Below are 15,335 nucleotides of genomic sequence, written 5' to 3' on the forward strand. Positions count from 1 at the left end.
CCCTACTCGACTGCCTCCACCCTAAACTTCATCGGAGAAGCTGCCTCTACTGAAGCACGAATCTCAGGAAGCATCGCCGGCACCCTTCTCAACCCCACTGCTTAGCGATGGCAGCGTAAACAATACCTATTGATAGAAGTCATATAAATCCATACCAACAAGTTAATTCCTAAATTTACACCTATATCCATTACTTATCACTGATGAGAACTAGCATCCGCACCCGCTGTCCACAGGCATTACATACTTGTTGGCACGCTAGTATACGAGATGGGGCGGATAGGGTACCCATGGCTGTGTGGTGGGGCAGATGGGAGTGGCAGGCTCGGGTGCCAGTTTATATAACACTGAATAATTTAGGCACGCATATCAAATACTTGTAGATATACGGCAAAACAGGCACAAATATTACTATTTTGTACCCGTTTTCTTTAATACTATTGAGTTCAATATTAAAATCATGCCTATACTACACTTAAAAGAATATATCATAAACTCATACCCATTAGAGTTTTTACCCTAGCACCAGGTAAACTAACTGTTGCCATTGCCATCCCTACCACTGCTGAAGCACGAATTTCGAGGAGCTCCTCCCCCACCGTCCCGCCCGCCTGGGGAGAAGCGCGCGCTGGTTACCCCCAAGCCTGACCACCTCGCCTCGGCACCCAAACCCAAATCAAAACCTCCGCCGCGCCGAGCCGAGACGCGCGACGAATCTTCCGGCGCACACCTGCGCCGCATCTCCTCCCCTCCCCTCCCTCGCATCCAGTCGGTGGTGGCGCCAAGCCCCGGCGCCACGTTTCGATAGGGGCGGAGGAAGCAAGAACCGCCCGCCCCTTAGAGCAATAGAACCCTAGCCCGCTCCTCCCCCCACCATCCCTAATCGCGCCAAGAATCTGAGAATCTCGAGACTTGCCGTCTTCCGGGGCCGGAAAGATCCGGCCTTTCCTGGGTAGGAGATGGTGAGTGAGTTCTTGGCTTCTCGCGCCTGGTTTCTGTCGCGGGTTCTTGATTCGACGAGGGAGGGGGTGATTTGTTTGCTGTTCTTGCGCCGCTGAGTCTTTCTTTCTTGGTGCAGTCGTCGGACATCAGGAAATGGTTCATGAAGTCGCAGGACAAGAATGCCGCCTCCGCTGCCGCGGCCAAGCCTTCTGGGGCTGCGGAGATGAAGAAGCCGGTGCTTAGCATTCCGGAGAAGAAGCCGGCGCCTCTTTTGGTAGAATGCTGGTCCCGTTCTTATTGGCTTTGCCCTCTGTTCGTAATTGTTGCCTTCTTATGGTTATGTCTACTTTAGATGGGCTTGTTTCGTCGAGACATATCTGTGTAATGCATGACGTTGTGGATTGGCTAAGCCACTCTGTTTTGGTCAGATGTGTTCCTTTCGATCAATAGGGGCGTTGCTCCTTGTGGTAATTAATAGTTCTTGTGCTCATTAAAGTTGTAATTTTTTTACCAAACCAATGGTAAATGATGATGTTCTCCACATTTACAGTAATCTTTGTGAAATTTGTAGATTTAGTTTTGTCCTAGAAGTTAAATTACACTGGTGACTAGGCTCATGAATTTCCTCGAATATTTCATCTCTGGTATCTCCACCATAATATAATGAAAGGAACTATTTGTCCACTTTTGTGTTGTTTGTGTCGTTTCATGATCCTGGTTGGTTGGTCTGGCCAATGCTAACTGCAGTTATTCTCTAATTTTCATTGGTCTACAATAATTGACGCTCACAAGTTTCTTACATTATTAATGTTGCATACTGGATCAACCAGGTGCCCTGTGATCATGATCCTTCTGCTAGAAGGAGGCCAAGCAAGTACTTTGCGTCCAAAACAGAAAAAGACTCAGATGTTGAAATGGCAGATGCCGTCATGGGAAAAAGTACTGAGAAGAGTACGGCCAAAAGAAAAATTCAGAAATGCAGCAACGAACTCAAGGATGACAGCAAGCCTTTGCCAACAAAGAAAATCTCTAAGGATGAAAAAGATGACGATGATGACTTTGTGGTACCTTCAAAAAAGAAAACTCCAGTGAAGCCACCGCCATCGAAGAAGCCTAAGGTTGAATCTAATGTTGAAGCCCCTGGAAAGACTATGGGCATTGATGATGAGGAGGACAGGATGGATGAAGATGCCAAGACCCCTTCCAAAGCAGCTGGAAGGGGAAGGGGAGGAAGAGGAGCAGGAGCAGCCCCTGGGGGCAGAGGGAGAGGAGGGGGTGGGAGAGGTTTCATGAATTTTGGTGAGAGGAAGGATCCTCCTCACAAAGGAGAAAAGGTAACTTTATGTATTATTATTATTATCACTGTCATCTAAAAAACTCAAAAATTCAATCCTAAACTGTTTATTTCATTTTCTGCAATTTGTAGGAGGTCCCAGAGGGTGCCCCAGACTGTTTATCTGGTTTGACGTTTGTCATAAGTGGTACTCTTGACAGGTGCTTTGATTCTTTTTACATTCGATGATATTTAGTATTATGTTTTATGATCATGTAACGGCCTATGAACATAATTATTTTCATATTTTGAACTTTCCTGATTGAGATAATGTTGTTTGAAGATCATCATAAGTTTCTGTATACTTGCAGTCTTGAACGTGAGGAAGCAACTGATCTAATCAAGCGTTATGGAGGCCGTGTGACTGGCTCTATTAGTAAAAAGACAGTATGTATATTAGTAGGATACTTGTTCTGAAGTTATTAATGCCCTATTTATTATTTATTTATTTTGCTGAAATTGCTTGTTGACAGAGTTACTTGTTGGCTGATGAAGACATTGGTGGAGTGAAATCTAACAAAGCAAAAGACCTGGGGTATTGTTATTAATTATATTTATAAAAAATATGTTTTAAATCAGTTTTAGTTGTCATTTCTCATAGATTCTTACACTTTTGCAGTGTCCCATTCTTGAATGAAGATGGTTTATTTGATATGATCCGGAAATCGAAGCCTGCGAAGGCTTCTGTAGACAAACATCAAAGCAACAACAATTCTGAAAAGCTACAAAAATCACAGACAAAGAGCTCGCCAGTTAAAGTTGAAAAACGAGGTAGACTGACACCTTTAAACTCTAAAGCTTCTATAGTTGGATAGCACTTGCAGGATTCTGCTTCGTATAATCTAATACTTTAATTTTGTTAAATGCTCAAAGTTGCTTGAACTTCTTCATTGTATCTTCTAACTTTATCATTGTGGATGTTAACTTGATCCTGCAATTCTCAATTCCGCTGTTATGTTCACATCCTTTGGTGAATCAACTCATATCATACTTATTTACCCGATTTTAACATTTCTATGATATTTATGCTTATGTGTATCTTGGTTTTGGAATCTTCAGTTGAAGCAAGTGCTGTGGACAAAAGTATGACTTCAAAGAGTAATGTTGCAAGTGCCTCCACTGACAACCAAAAGGCCAAGAATGTTGACCGTGGTTCCATGCAATGGACAGAAAAGTATCGGCCAAAAGTTCCAAATGACATAGTTGGCAACCAATCAATGGTTAGTGGTTCTGCTTTTGGTTATGTTGGTTACAAGCACCTATGCACCAGTAACTCAGTATGAACTTCCATATATAGGTCAAACAACTTCATGATTGGTTGAAAAGTTGGGACGCACAGTTCCTTCATTCTGGCCAAAAGGGTAAGGGAAAGAAGCAGGCTGATAGTGGAGCTAAAAAGGCTGTGTTGTTGAGTGGACCTCCAGGTATTGGTAAGACTACAACCGCAAAAGTTGTCAGTCAGATGCTTGGATTGCAGGCCATTGAGGTGTATTTATATTCTTTGCAGTATTTGTTCCTTATTTAACCTATCAGGCATAAATTCAAACAATAATTTTCGTAAACAGGTTAATGCAAGCGATAGTCGTGGTAAAGCAGACTCCAAAATCGAGAAGGGTGTTGGGGGGAGTACATCAAATTCTATCAAAGAGCTTATCAGCAACGCGACTCTGAATTATAGTGACAATCGGTCGGTATTACAGCATGGATCATGAACTTTTGGACTTAATATTTTGTTTATTATATATGAATTGGGGCATTGGGCAACATTTCCACAGATCAAAACATCCTAAAGCTGTACTAATCATGGATGAAGTTGATGGTATGTCTGCTGGAGATAGAGGTGGCGTTGCTGATCTTATTGCTAGCATCAAGATATCCAAGATTCCTATAATCTGCATTTGTAATGACCGTTATAGCCAAAAATTGAAGAGCCTTGTGAATTACTGTCTGCTGCTCAACTTCAGAAAACCAACAAAACAACAGGTTATCTCTTGCGACTTCCAGTTCTAGTGACATTTAGAATTACTAATATTCTTCTGAATGACTGAAAACTAGCATCCTATTCCTAATTTCTTGTCATATCTAGGCATGAGCAATGTAGTTTAGCCTGCTGCTATTCATGTTATCTAGGAAACAAGTCCGCATTTGTTGTCTTTTTGAATCTAAAAAAGACTGGTTATCCACAAGGTTGATCGTGACACATATTATGGATACTGTAAACTTCTCAACCGACGTTGCTGTTTGTGTACAGTTCCTAGTTGATAGAAAACCTGACCATTAGCTGTCACAAGTTGCACATTGACTGCTACATTCTTTCTATTGTAATTTTCTCATCTGCTTACACGACGTATACAGTTGCATGATTATTAAGAAGGGGAAGAATTATCAATTTTCTACTTGTGACTCGAACATTCATTCTTTTGTTGGTTCTAACTTCTTGTCTTTACTCAACAGATGGGTAAGAGATTGATGGAAATTGCCAAAAAGGAATGTATTCAAGCTCAAGAGGTGCGCTCCGTATCTTTTCAAGAGTTCCATGCTTCTAATCTTTCATCAAAACTTTGAAAAAGAAATAAACAGAATAAAGATCAATAAAAGAATAGAAAAGTAACAATTATAGCTTCTTTGCCTTGTGTTTTTAGCATGGTTTTCTCCTTGTAGTTTTCTGTTAGATAGACTTTCCAGGTTCTGCTCCTAATATATGGTTTTCTGATCTTCTAGAATGCAATGGAAGAGCTTGCAGAAAGAGTGCATGGGGATATTCGCATGGCACTAAACCATTTGCAGTATATGAGCCTCTCCCAGTCTGTGGTCAAATATGATGACATAAAAGAGAGACTTAATAGCAGTGCAAAAGATGAAGATATTTCTCCTTTTACAGCTGTTGACAAGTATTGTCCTTTCTTTAATAATTTCTTCAACATCAAAATATCACCGTGGAGTTATTTTCAATTTTTTCTTGTTATTCTTTTCTTGGATCTCCCAATGTTTGTATTGATCAATGTGCCAACAGCTATTTAATTTCAGATGTGACGGATGAGAGTTTGTGCCAAGTTTTGTGTTCACTATATTAAATTTTGTATTGATTTTATAACCAAATTTCATTTTTTATCTACTGTCCTGTTGCTTGAAAGGCACATAGTAATATTCAGTTGATGGTTTTTGGAGGAAAAAAGTTTGCGCATGTACTAGTTAGCTGCCCTAGAGGATTAGGTGATTTTAGATTTAAAAAAATTGCATGTTTTTTTTCCGTAAGGGCTATACACGCAGTCCAGTCAAAGTTCTGAACGATCCACAACTACAATGCTTTTATTTCATGTGGAAGTTGGAACTGTTTTGCTTCCTTCAGACTGCTAGTTCGCTCTTTATTGGCCTTTAACTTTGACTGGGGACTTGAGCGCACAACTTTTATTTTTCACTTAACTTCATGCTCCCTGCTGTCAAATTAATGTCGGTTGGGTCACACTTACATGAGTTTTTGAATGACTTATGCTTCTTTTTGTTTTCCCTTTTGCATTTTTGCCTACTGTCTTTATATTGTTCATAAATATTAATCAAACTTTCAGGCTGTTTGGTTTCAATGGTGGGAGATTACGGATGGATGAGAGAATTGATTTTGGCATGAGTGATCCTGATTTAGTTCCCCTGATTATCCAGGTTGGGAATACTGTTGGCAATTCTCTGTATGAATGTTAATTCTTATGTATTATCTGTTCTGAGATCTTTTTTGAGTACTACAAATTTCTTTTCGATACTCATGCTACTATTTCTTATGCTAACAGTAGCATGCATGCCACAGCTTGCAATAGAGTTTGTTAAATCTGAAACCTCATTTGTGTAGTCAACTCCCCAGCTTGAGTAATAGCTTCATGTGCATCCTCTCTTGCATGATTGACAAGTATCTTGCTAGCGGTCTCTGTTTCTATTGGCTACTTATTTTTTATTCGCTGAAATGGTGTTTTTGTTAATTTTGTGCATTAGATAACTTGTTAATTGTTCTAAGTTTCTCGATGACAAGGCTTTTTTTGTGTGTACTGAGATGATAAGGCATTATTCATAATCAATGTTATATTATGTCTAAGCCTGTGACGATGCCATTTTCCTAGAAAGCTGGGATGATCACATTCATATTTTCTATACATTTTTAGCAATATATGAAGAGAATTTCAGCTCTTTGTTGTTGTGTTAATGTTTTCCGAATCAGTTTGCATTGGAGCTGTGTAAACATGTATCCTATAGTTTTTTTTTTTTGCTACTACCTTTTTTATCGTTGTGATTTTAGTTCAATATTGTTCAGTTCTATTTGTTCGAGCTTAGTATTATTTTCTGAATCATTGTGTATTGGAACTGTGTAAACGTGTATCCTATAGTTTTTTTGGCTACTACCTTTTTTATTGTTGTGATTTTAGTCCAATATTGTTCAGTTCTATTTGTTTGAGCTTAGTATTATAAAATGCACCTGGATCCTACAAATTCTCTTTTCTTTTCTGCTCTTTCTCGCTTAAATATTTCTTGGAAATCAAAATTCCTGTGAAATTCACATGTAAAAATGTGCCCCGTTATAGGAAAATTATATCAATTATCGACCTAACACCATTGGGAAGGATGAAAGTGGAGTTAAAAGAATGAATGCTCTTGCCTGTGCCGCTGAGTCTATAGCAGATGGTGATATTGTTAATGTACAAATAAGAAGATATCGACAGTGGCAGTTGTCCCAAGCTGCTTGTTTTGCTTCATCTATAGTACCGTAAGTATTGACTAGGAACATAGTTAATATATGGTGGTATAAGTATTGATTTACTTCAAATTTGCCAGCCTGGATTTATAATCTCTTTCACATTTTCCAGTGCTGCTTTGATGCATGGGAACAGAGAAATCCTTGAAGCAGTAAAGTTCAAACCTTATCTGTAGATTATTTTTAGTGTCTAGCTTACTTTTGCTTCTTGGCTAAATTCAATTGGGTATCAAATAAATTCAGGGTGAGCGGAACTTTAATAGGTTTGGTGGATGGTTGGGAAAGTACTCAACCACGAACAAAAACATAAGGCTACTGGAAGATGTCCATAGTCATATTCTTGCCTCCCGGCAAGCAAACTTGGACAGGTAGTTACTTTTACACATGAAATCTATCCTATGCCTTCTTTGGTGGCTTATGATTTTAATGTGCACATATCCAATTCATTATGTTGCTGGTATGGTATTGTGAAGTAACCTGTTTTCTTATCTGACTGTTTCAGTATTTCCCAACATTAGCAATATCCTATGCTTTTTGGTGGCTTATTCCTGCACTGCACATATTTTTTTGGGCGGACCCCAGCTATCTTTTGTACCTTAGATAAGGATTTGAATATTATTTTTATCTTTGGGGAATATATTTTCATAATAGACTTCCATTCCACTGAGTGTAATAGTTTGACTTCCATATTCCATACATACCCTGAAACCATCAGGATCCATGTTCAACACTGGTACTTTTGGCCCTGGAGGAACATGGTACAATATGGTGTCTTAGATTTTCTTGAACCTACTAAACTCTATCCAAGCTTTTTCAGCTGTTCAATAACTTTTTGACTAGTTGCTTAGCATGTGGAATTCATGACAACCAAAATGGTACCGAACATTCAGAATGATATAGGATTAGGATAAGCGTCTTAATGCCATTTTCTATCTATGCTGTGCTAAAAAAACATATGGGAACTGAAACTTTCATGGAATTTTGTTCAGTTACCAACTATAAGTTGCTGGGTGTATCATGCTCCTTTTCTGATATAAGTCTTATAACTACTTTGTAAATGGGTGCTCATCACAGTGATAAAATTAAACAGGCCTTGTTTGCTTAACCTGCCTGGATCAGATCTTCAAGATAAAAGATTACAATTTTCCATTTCAAACCATGAGATCTGAAATACTCACCATTGGTTCATGGACCTTTGGTGTGGTCAACATTGACAAAATTTTTGCATGTTTTTTGGTCAGTGTTGGAACTTTGAATAATTGAATGATGTTCAAAGTTCTTCACATAATGTTGTCTTTTTCAAGAGGAATTTGTTGTATTTTATTGTGAGTCTAATTCTTATAATTCTTGAGAACTGCAGGGAGACATTGAGGCTGGATTATCTAACTCTTCTCTTGAGACAGCTGACTGACCCGCTGAAGACAATGCCGAAGGTATTATTTTTTATCTTGTGCTTTATGAATGAACTCCACCTTTCCGTGTATTTCATCGTTCTTGACCATTTCATGATGGTAATAATCTCCAGGGCATTATTAGGTGTTACAGAATCGGTCCCAACTTTGTTGTGTATTTCGGACTAGTCTTGAAATACCATGAACCTGATGAATCGTGAGATCAAATTTCGTTAAAATCTTCCACCAAAGTAAGAATTTAAGATTAACCAATAAAGTATTCTATGTATGCCAACTCCGCACTGATTCAAGTGCAATGTTACATATCATCTGAGCTCTGAACCGCGTAACTTGAAAGGACTGTTTCTCATGTAGTATTATGAAGGTAGATTTTTTTTTTTGTTTCATTTGTTAGGAAAAATTTGCGGAACTGTTGCCCACAGTCCACACTCTGCATAAACATGAAGTTTCCAAATTCCTGAGTCATTAACCTACCATTTTTAGCTCTTATTTGTAATGCAGTAATCTCAAATACTATTTTGCATGTAGAACTTTTGATTTGGCAATCTGCTCTGCTGGAAATCTTATATTTGCAATTACATCCAGGATGAAGCTGTTCAAAAAGTGGTGGAGTTTATGGATACCTACTCGTTAAGCCAGGAAGACTTTGACACGATTGTTGAAGTATCCAAATTTAAGGTTGGTAATTATTCTAAAAGCAGTCTGATGTTTATTCCATGTAATGTGATGTTCATTTGACCATCCATTTGAATGAAGACAAATATGTTATGTTTGCATTTGCATTGCAAATGTTGATTCTAGATGGTAGTTGGCCGGTAATTCTGTGTGGGGTGACCCCTAGTCAAGTAAACTTGTTTTTCATAGTTAACCTTGTCATCATTCTGTCATGGTGGCTCTTAATACTCCCCCCCCCCTGTAGGGTCATCCAAATCCTATGGATGGTATTCAACCTGCTGTTAAAAGCGCCTTGACAAAGGCATACAAACAAGGAAGTAGTTCTCGTGTTGTTCGAGCAGCAGATCTAATAAATATTCCAGGAATGAAAAAACCTTTGAAGAAACGAGTACAAGCAATCTTGGAGCCAGTTGAAGGTAGTCTGCCTGAAGAAAATGGAGTAGTATCAGCTGAAGCTGATGAAGAAGATTCTTCGGATGCTGAAAATAATGGTATGTTTTTTCTTCCACTAAATCAATAAGTTGGATAAACCCCTCTTTGAAAGGAAGGGGGTAGAGAAAAAAAATAGCTATACTCCAAACGGTCGGTTCCTGGGGAGAGGGGGAAGGGAGAAGCAGGGCTCGAAGAAAACGAGCCGTGCAAGGACGCGGGGATATAGCAAGTAGGAGCGATCTTTAACCCTTGTAAATAGACTATTCACTAGTTTATCGGGGTATTGGGATCAAGTGAATCTGTTTAGGCAACTGTGTGGTGCCATACCGTCTTCATATATGTATGTACTTCTGTCAGACAAACCACAGCTAGTTGTGCTTAAGTAGTGTTGAAATTTACTATTCAGCAGCATGCTGTAGGAAACTGCATCCAACAAATACTTTCTGCAGTATATGAATTGTGTTGTAATATTCACATTACCATGCACTAATCAAACAAAAATTTAAAGGAATACACACAGAAGACACAAGATCTAGTTCGTGTCGCTTTACTTTATTGATGATTGTGTGTATAACTTGGGATGAACAATATGGACCCCTTATATGAGGGGAGGAGAGACCTCTTTTACATGGATGAGCAATATGGACTAAACTTCATACCACTAATTTAGGTTAAGTGTCTACATGCGTAGCCTATTTGATGGGCCTATATTATAATAAATTGTTGTTTAATCACTTTTAGTTTTTTAAAAAGAATCTTCTTTCAGATGAACTTGTGCCTGGTGACTCGAAGCCGAAACTGGACCTGCAGAGTGATAAGAAGAAAGGTTCTCATACTTTACCTTCTTGAACATTTACTGCCAGCTTCCCTCTGTATACGTCTCTCCTAACTTTCCTGTAACCTTGTCCTGCTCCCAGGAATTCTAGTCCAGCTCGATCTGAAGAGCAATGGAAAAAGCTCCAGTGCAAAGAAGCCCCCTGCTGGCAGATCAAGATCGTCTGGATCCGGTGGGAAGGCTGCGGGAGGTTCAGGTGGGAAGAGGAGGCGGTAACTGACATCCGCCGGCACTTAGCCGGCGACTAGTTTGGATAAATCCCTTGGTAATATGGAGCAGTGTGAGGGTCGAAGTTTTGATTGTACTGTGTACATATGCCCATCCAACGTCCTCTGTAGCCGCTAGGCCAACTGTACCTGCCCCCTTGTTTGCTCCAGGGCCGTCCAAGTTTTGTTACCGAAATTTGTCAGAACCAAATGTGGTCTCTGATGGTTTCTGTCGAGAATTTGTTACCACCAAGATTACGAGCTATCGGCTTTTTGTCGGTATATCCCTGTTTCTTCTTTTGTGCCTTTGCATGTGTCTTGTGGATTTTTTAGGGAAATACCGAAGGGGAAACCTTTCTGTGAAGTTAGTGAGAACTGGCATTCGAGCTGTGGCGTGGTTGCAGCAGCTCGCACTGACCAACTGCGCTAGGCGCAGCTTTATGTGTCTTGTGGATTCAACTGCGCTAGGTGCAGCTTCATGTGTCTTGTGGATTGTAATTGCTGACGAGTTGTAACTGGATTGAGGAAGAGGAAGACGCGTGACATGCAATAGGGACTGTTGTTTAGCCTTCAGAATAATTTGCTTCTACTAGATCCTCATCCATCTACTAGATCCTTTGAGCCTCTATCAAATCGCCGATCTGATGGATGGTAAGTGCCATGTCTTAAAAAAAAAAGTCTTCAACAGAAACTCTAAAAATTCATCTTCTATAATACTATTACAGCATATTTTAATACAATTACAACATCTTTTATTTTTTTTATCTCCAACAGCTATCCTATTTCCTACCTTCCATTACTCCCCTTCTTCTTTCGGACCCAAACGCATACTCTGTCAACAGTATTGCAGTTCCTCAAATCCGGCGGCAACTTTGCTGCTTGTGTCCCGTAAAAATGACGATCCAGCATCACTGTTTCTACCGATACGGTTGCTGTTAGAGTGCGAAACGGGAGCTTGGCTCGGCAAAAAGGACAGATTTGTGTTGGCACAATGATTTGAGGAAAGTATACGGTTGTTGTTGGAGATGGCCTTAAGCTCCATTTGTAACATGAGAATTTCATATGACTACCATAATTACTTGTAAGGATGGTAAGTGCCATGTCTTCCTATTCCTACCACTACGATGTATTTATTGTGTGTGTTTTTTTTAAAAAAGAATACTCCTAGTCGGTGAACTCATGTGCAGATAGCCAGTCCTGCATCTTCGAGTTGAGGCCATTGACAAAGCGGTATTACTTCCGCTCGTCAGTGTTGATCTCATCAAGAGCGTACTGTGCAAGGTGATTGAACACCTGCACGTACTCCATCACCGCTCGACCTCTTTGCTTGAGGTCCATGAACTCTCGCCTCTTGATCTCCATGAGGCTCTTCGGAATGTGAAAATCCCGGAATGCTGGCGGAACTCCGCCCAAGACACCCAATGGTTGGCGGGGTGCATGGCCAAGTAGTTGGACCACCACACGTCCGCTGGACCTTGAAGCTGATGAGTGGCGAAGAGCGTCCCTCGTGGGTCTCACATCTGAGGAGAGCAAGCTTCTGCTCGATCGTCCGGAGCCAGTGGTCGGCATCTAGAGGATCCTCAACCCGTGAGAAAACTGGCGGCTGAGTCCTCAGGAAATCCGAGAAATCATCTCGGTGCCCGGCTCCACCCCCTCCATGAGGAGCCGTGTTGCGCACGAGAGCTTCCAGAAGCGCCTGATTAGTCTGGCGGTTCTCCTCAATCTGCATGAGCTCTTCCGCCATTGTTGGCGGCGGGGGGAGGGTTATTCTCATTAGAGTCCTCGGGGTCATCCGACTCGCGACGAGTTCTCACCATACTGTACCGACAAAACAAAAAGGGAAACGTCAAATTCCGACATAGCCTAAAAGTATTCGCCGGATATCATTTACTACCCCCCCCCCCCATAATACATGTATATAGATCATGCATGCATGAATGCAACATGAAATGACGGTATGCTCGATTCTAGCTACCGTTTCTTTCTCGTGCACTTCTCTCCGCAACAAACATCAAAACTCACAAGCAGTTATACTTAGGGGCATAATATTGCATTTTCATACATATTGATCATGAAGAGGCATAAACAAAACTTAGTGAGTTGTTTAGGTGAAGTTGACCACTTACTAATCAACGTTTTAAATTATGTTTAGGCTACTTAATTAAATCAAGCTCTGATACTACGCTGTGAGGAACCGTCCAAATAATATCTTAATTAATCACCAGGAGGATCATTATTCATAATCACCACCTCGATGATTAACCAGAATATCATCCCGATAGTCCCGGCACGTGTTTTGTGCCCAAGGATCGGAACACATGCCTTCCAATAGGTACATCACAACATAGCTTAATAAAGAGCGAATAATAAATATTTATATTGCAAGTATTAAGTATGCAACTGATTTCAACAATTTACAACAAAAGCGAGCTAGGAGTAGACAAAACCTCTCAACTCCCAACCAACAAAAGATCTACGCAGCGGAAGAAAATGAACTATACAACAAAAGGATATGGAGCCACATGCCCTTAGGCTCTATACCAAGAGCACCGAGTTCGGAGTAGAATGTGCTACTCCTGCCCGCCACCCTGATCGGCAGGCACAAAGTAGCCAAACACCGCCCCTTCTCACCGACCTGTGAACCTGCAACAACTTAAGGGCAGCACCCTGAGTACGAAGGTACTTGCAAGTTTTACACAGTATGAGTATATATATATATATTTTCGACTCCAAGGATCATGCATTAAGCTGGTAGCAAGAATTAACATGGTTAAGTTAATTAAGCGGTAAGCAACCTAGACATAGGTGTGAGCCACTAGCTTAACCAACATATATGAAATAACCCTGCACCACCAACTTATATATATATATATATATATATATATATATATATATATATATATATATATATATAAACGTAACCAACAAGTGTATCAAAGTATAAAAGGTGCCAACTTAATCACCATGCCCAGACCACCATACCGTATCCGAACCACACCCACATACCCCAACCATAACCACACCAAACCATCTCATATCCGAACCAACACCACCATCACTCCAACATAACTCCAAAATAATCGATCCACAACACGTAGCCGAACCATCACCCACAACCGAGACTCTATGACCGGTGCAGATAAGCGATAGACATGCTCATAACCGAGAGCGCGGCAGTTCGAACTGTTTTTACACCCTGCAGGGGGATACTCCTGGACCCACACGACACAGAGACCATATGGTTTGTGCCACTCGTGAAGTGCACACAAGGGGGTACCCATGTCAACCTTTCCCAACCAGCCCCAACCATGTGGATCGTGCATCGCTCGGCGTGGCGATGCTAGAACTACTCCCGGAGCAAACTAGCACCGCTTACAAGCCCGTCCGCTCACACTGTCAATGATCAAGCCCACAAAGCCACAGCTGCGAAGGTATTCGGCTTGCCTACCATTATATCAGCGTGTGGTGAGTAAGGTAAGTGCTAAAGCCGACTACACCGACGATCGGTGCTTAACCGGTGCAAGCGGTCTACGGTGCCCGATTTTCCTCTACCGTCCTATCCAGGGGAACTCCACATCCGGGCAGGCTAAACACCCTCCTAGCACCGCTCACACCTCGTCTCATACTCACCACTCACCAACCATACCATCACCAACAATATGTAATTGTAAACAGTAGTAGATCCTATCCTCACGAACAACGGAGAACGCCGTCGTTCGACTTCTACCGAAATACCTAAGCATTGCTAAGCATAGCGAAGACCTTTAGACATCGACATCACCTCTAGGCTTCAAGGAACATACATGAACTCGTGACCAAGGTAGAAGAATGCAACGGCATAGGTTCTACCCAAAGGTACCCGACACGTGCATACATATATAAGCATAGATAGCACTTTAGACTTTCAAGTTAACACGGTGCAATATGATAGATGCTTGCCTTGCTGCCCTGAATCAGAAAGATACAGCACGACGGGATCGCCTTCGGCCTCCGGGATCGACGTTGTCTAAAAAAGATCAACGCGTGCTATGCAATGAGTATGAATGAAGTACAAATATATGCCACAATATGCATATAATAGATACAAATATTTTTCCTAGATAGAACAAGTCATAAGGAAACTAGCAAAATTGGCTTCATCAATTTTGGACTTATGATGAATTAACGGTGAATTAATGAAGCTTTAACGTAATTAATTAATCTCAGAAATATAATTCATTATTTCATAGCTGGGGATATTTTTAATAGGTATAGTAGGTTTATGAAACCAACAAAATTTGTTTCATAATTTTTGGAGCTACCGAGAATTTATTATGAATTTTACAAGTTTCAACAAGCAGTAACTGTGCTGTCTGGGTATACAGCGGTCAGACCGCATGTATACTGGAGGCCAGACCGCCAAGAGTTGCGGTCAGACCACCGGAAACACGGTCAGACCACCCCCGTGCAGAGGGTTTTGACCCCTTGCGGTTTGATCGACTTTGGGGTGGCGGTCAGACCGCTAGGAGTCGCCGGTGCCACTTTGAGAGCTCACCGGCGACGATTTCGGCGACATTTGGAGTGGGAACTTGGACCTAGAGCATCACATTGACTTCCTCTACCGCGTAGGACAACATGTATACGCTGAAATTGACCAAAACTCGGCTATTGCTTCTAATTCATCAAGAACTCATGAACTTCAAACCCCTAGCTCAAAATTTGAAATCCAACCATCTAAAAGGTGGATTCTTGCCATGGGAGTTTAGGGGACTCACCCAAAGGCCTT

General features: G+C 40.9%; 1 protein-coding gene across 2 annotated transcripts; it reads left to right on the forward strand.

Annotated features, from left to right (window-relative positions):
• The first annotated feature begins 542 nt into the window (after nt 1-542).
• LOC133886870 (replication factor C subunit 1-like) lies at nt 543-10,864 on the forward strand. Of its 2 annotated transcripts, XM_062326765.1 has the most exons (22): nt 544-962; nt 1,079-1,216; nt 1,773-2,276; nt 2,369-2,436; nt 2,587-2,662; nt 2,749-2,810; nt 2,895-3,046; nt 3,335-3,495; nt 3,573-3,761; nt 3,841-3,962; nt 4,051-4,258; nt 4,730-4,783; nt 4,997-5,166; nt 5,842-5,932; nt 6,841-7,022; nt 7,123-7,162; nt 7,254-7,378; nt 8,371-8,443; nt 9,008-9,100; nt 9,342-9,588; nt 10,296-10,355; nt 10,447-10,864. In XM_062326765.1, the coding sequence occupies exons 1-22, from the start codon at nt 960-962 to the stop codon at nt 10,578-10,580; spliced, it is 2,952 nt and encodes a 983-aa protein (XP_062182749.1). In that variant the 5' UTR covers nt 544-959; the 3' UTR covers nt 10,581-10,864. The 2 variants fall into 2 exon arrangements, with proteins under 2 accessions (XP_062182750.1, XP_062182749.1); XM_062326766.1 differs by lacking the exons at nt 9,008-9,100; nt 9,342-9,588; nt 10,296-10,355; nt 10,447-10,864 and adding an exon at nt 8,536-8,663 and having other exon boundaries at nt 543-962.
• The last annotated feature ends 4,471 nt before the right edge of the window (nt 10,865-15,335 follow it).

The sequence above is a fragment of the Phragmites australis genome, chromosome 12 (assembly GCF_958298935.1).
Source record: "Phragmites australis chromosome 12, lpPhrAust1.1, whole genome shotgun sequence".
Lineage (NCBI taxonomy): Eukaryota > Viridiplantae > Streptophyta > Magnoliopsida > Poales > Poaceae > Phragmites > Phragmites australis.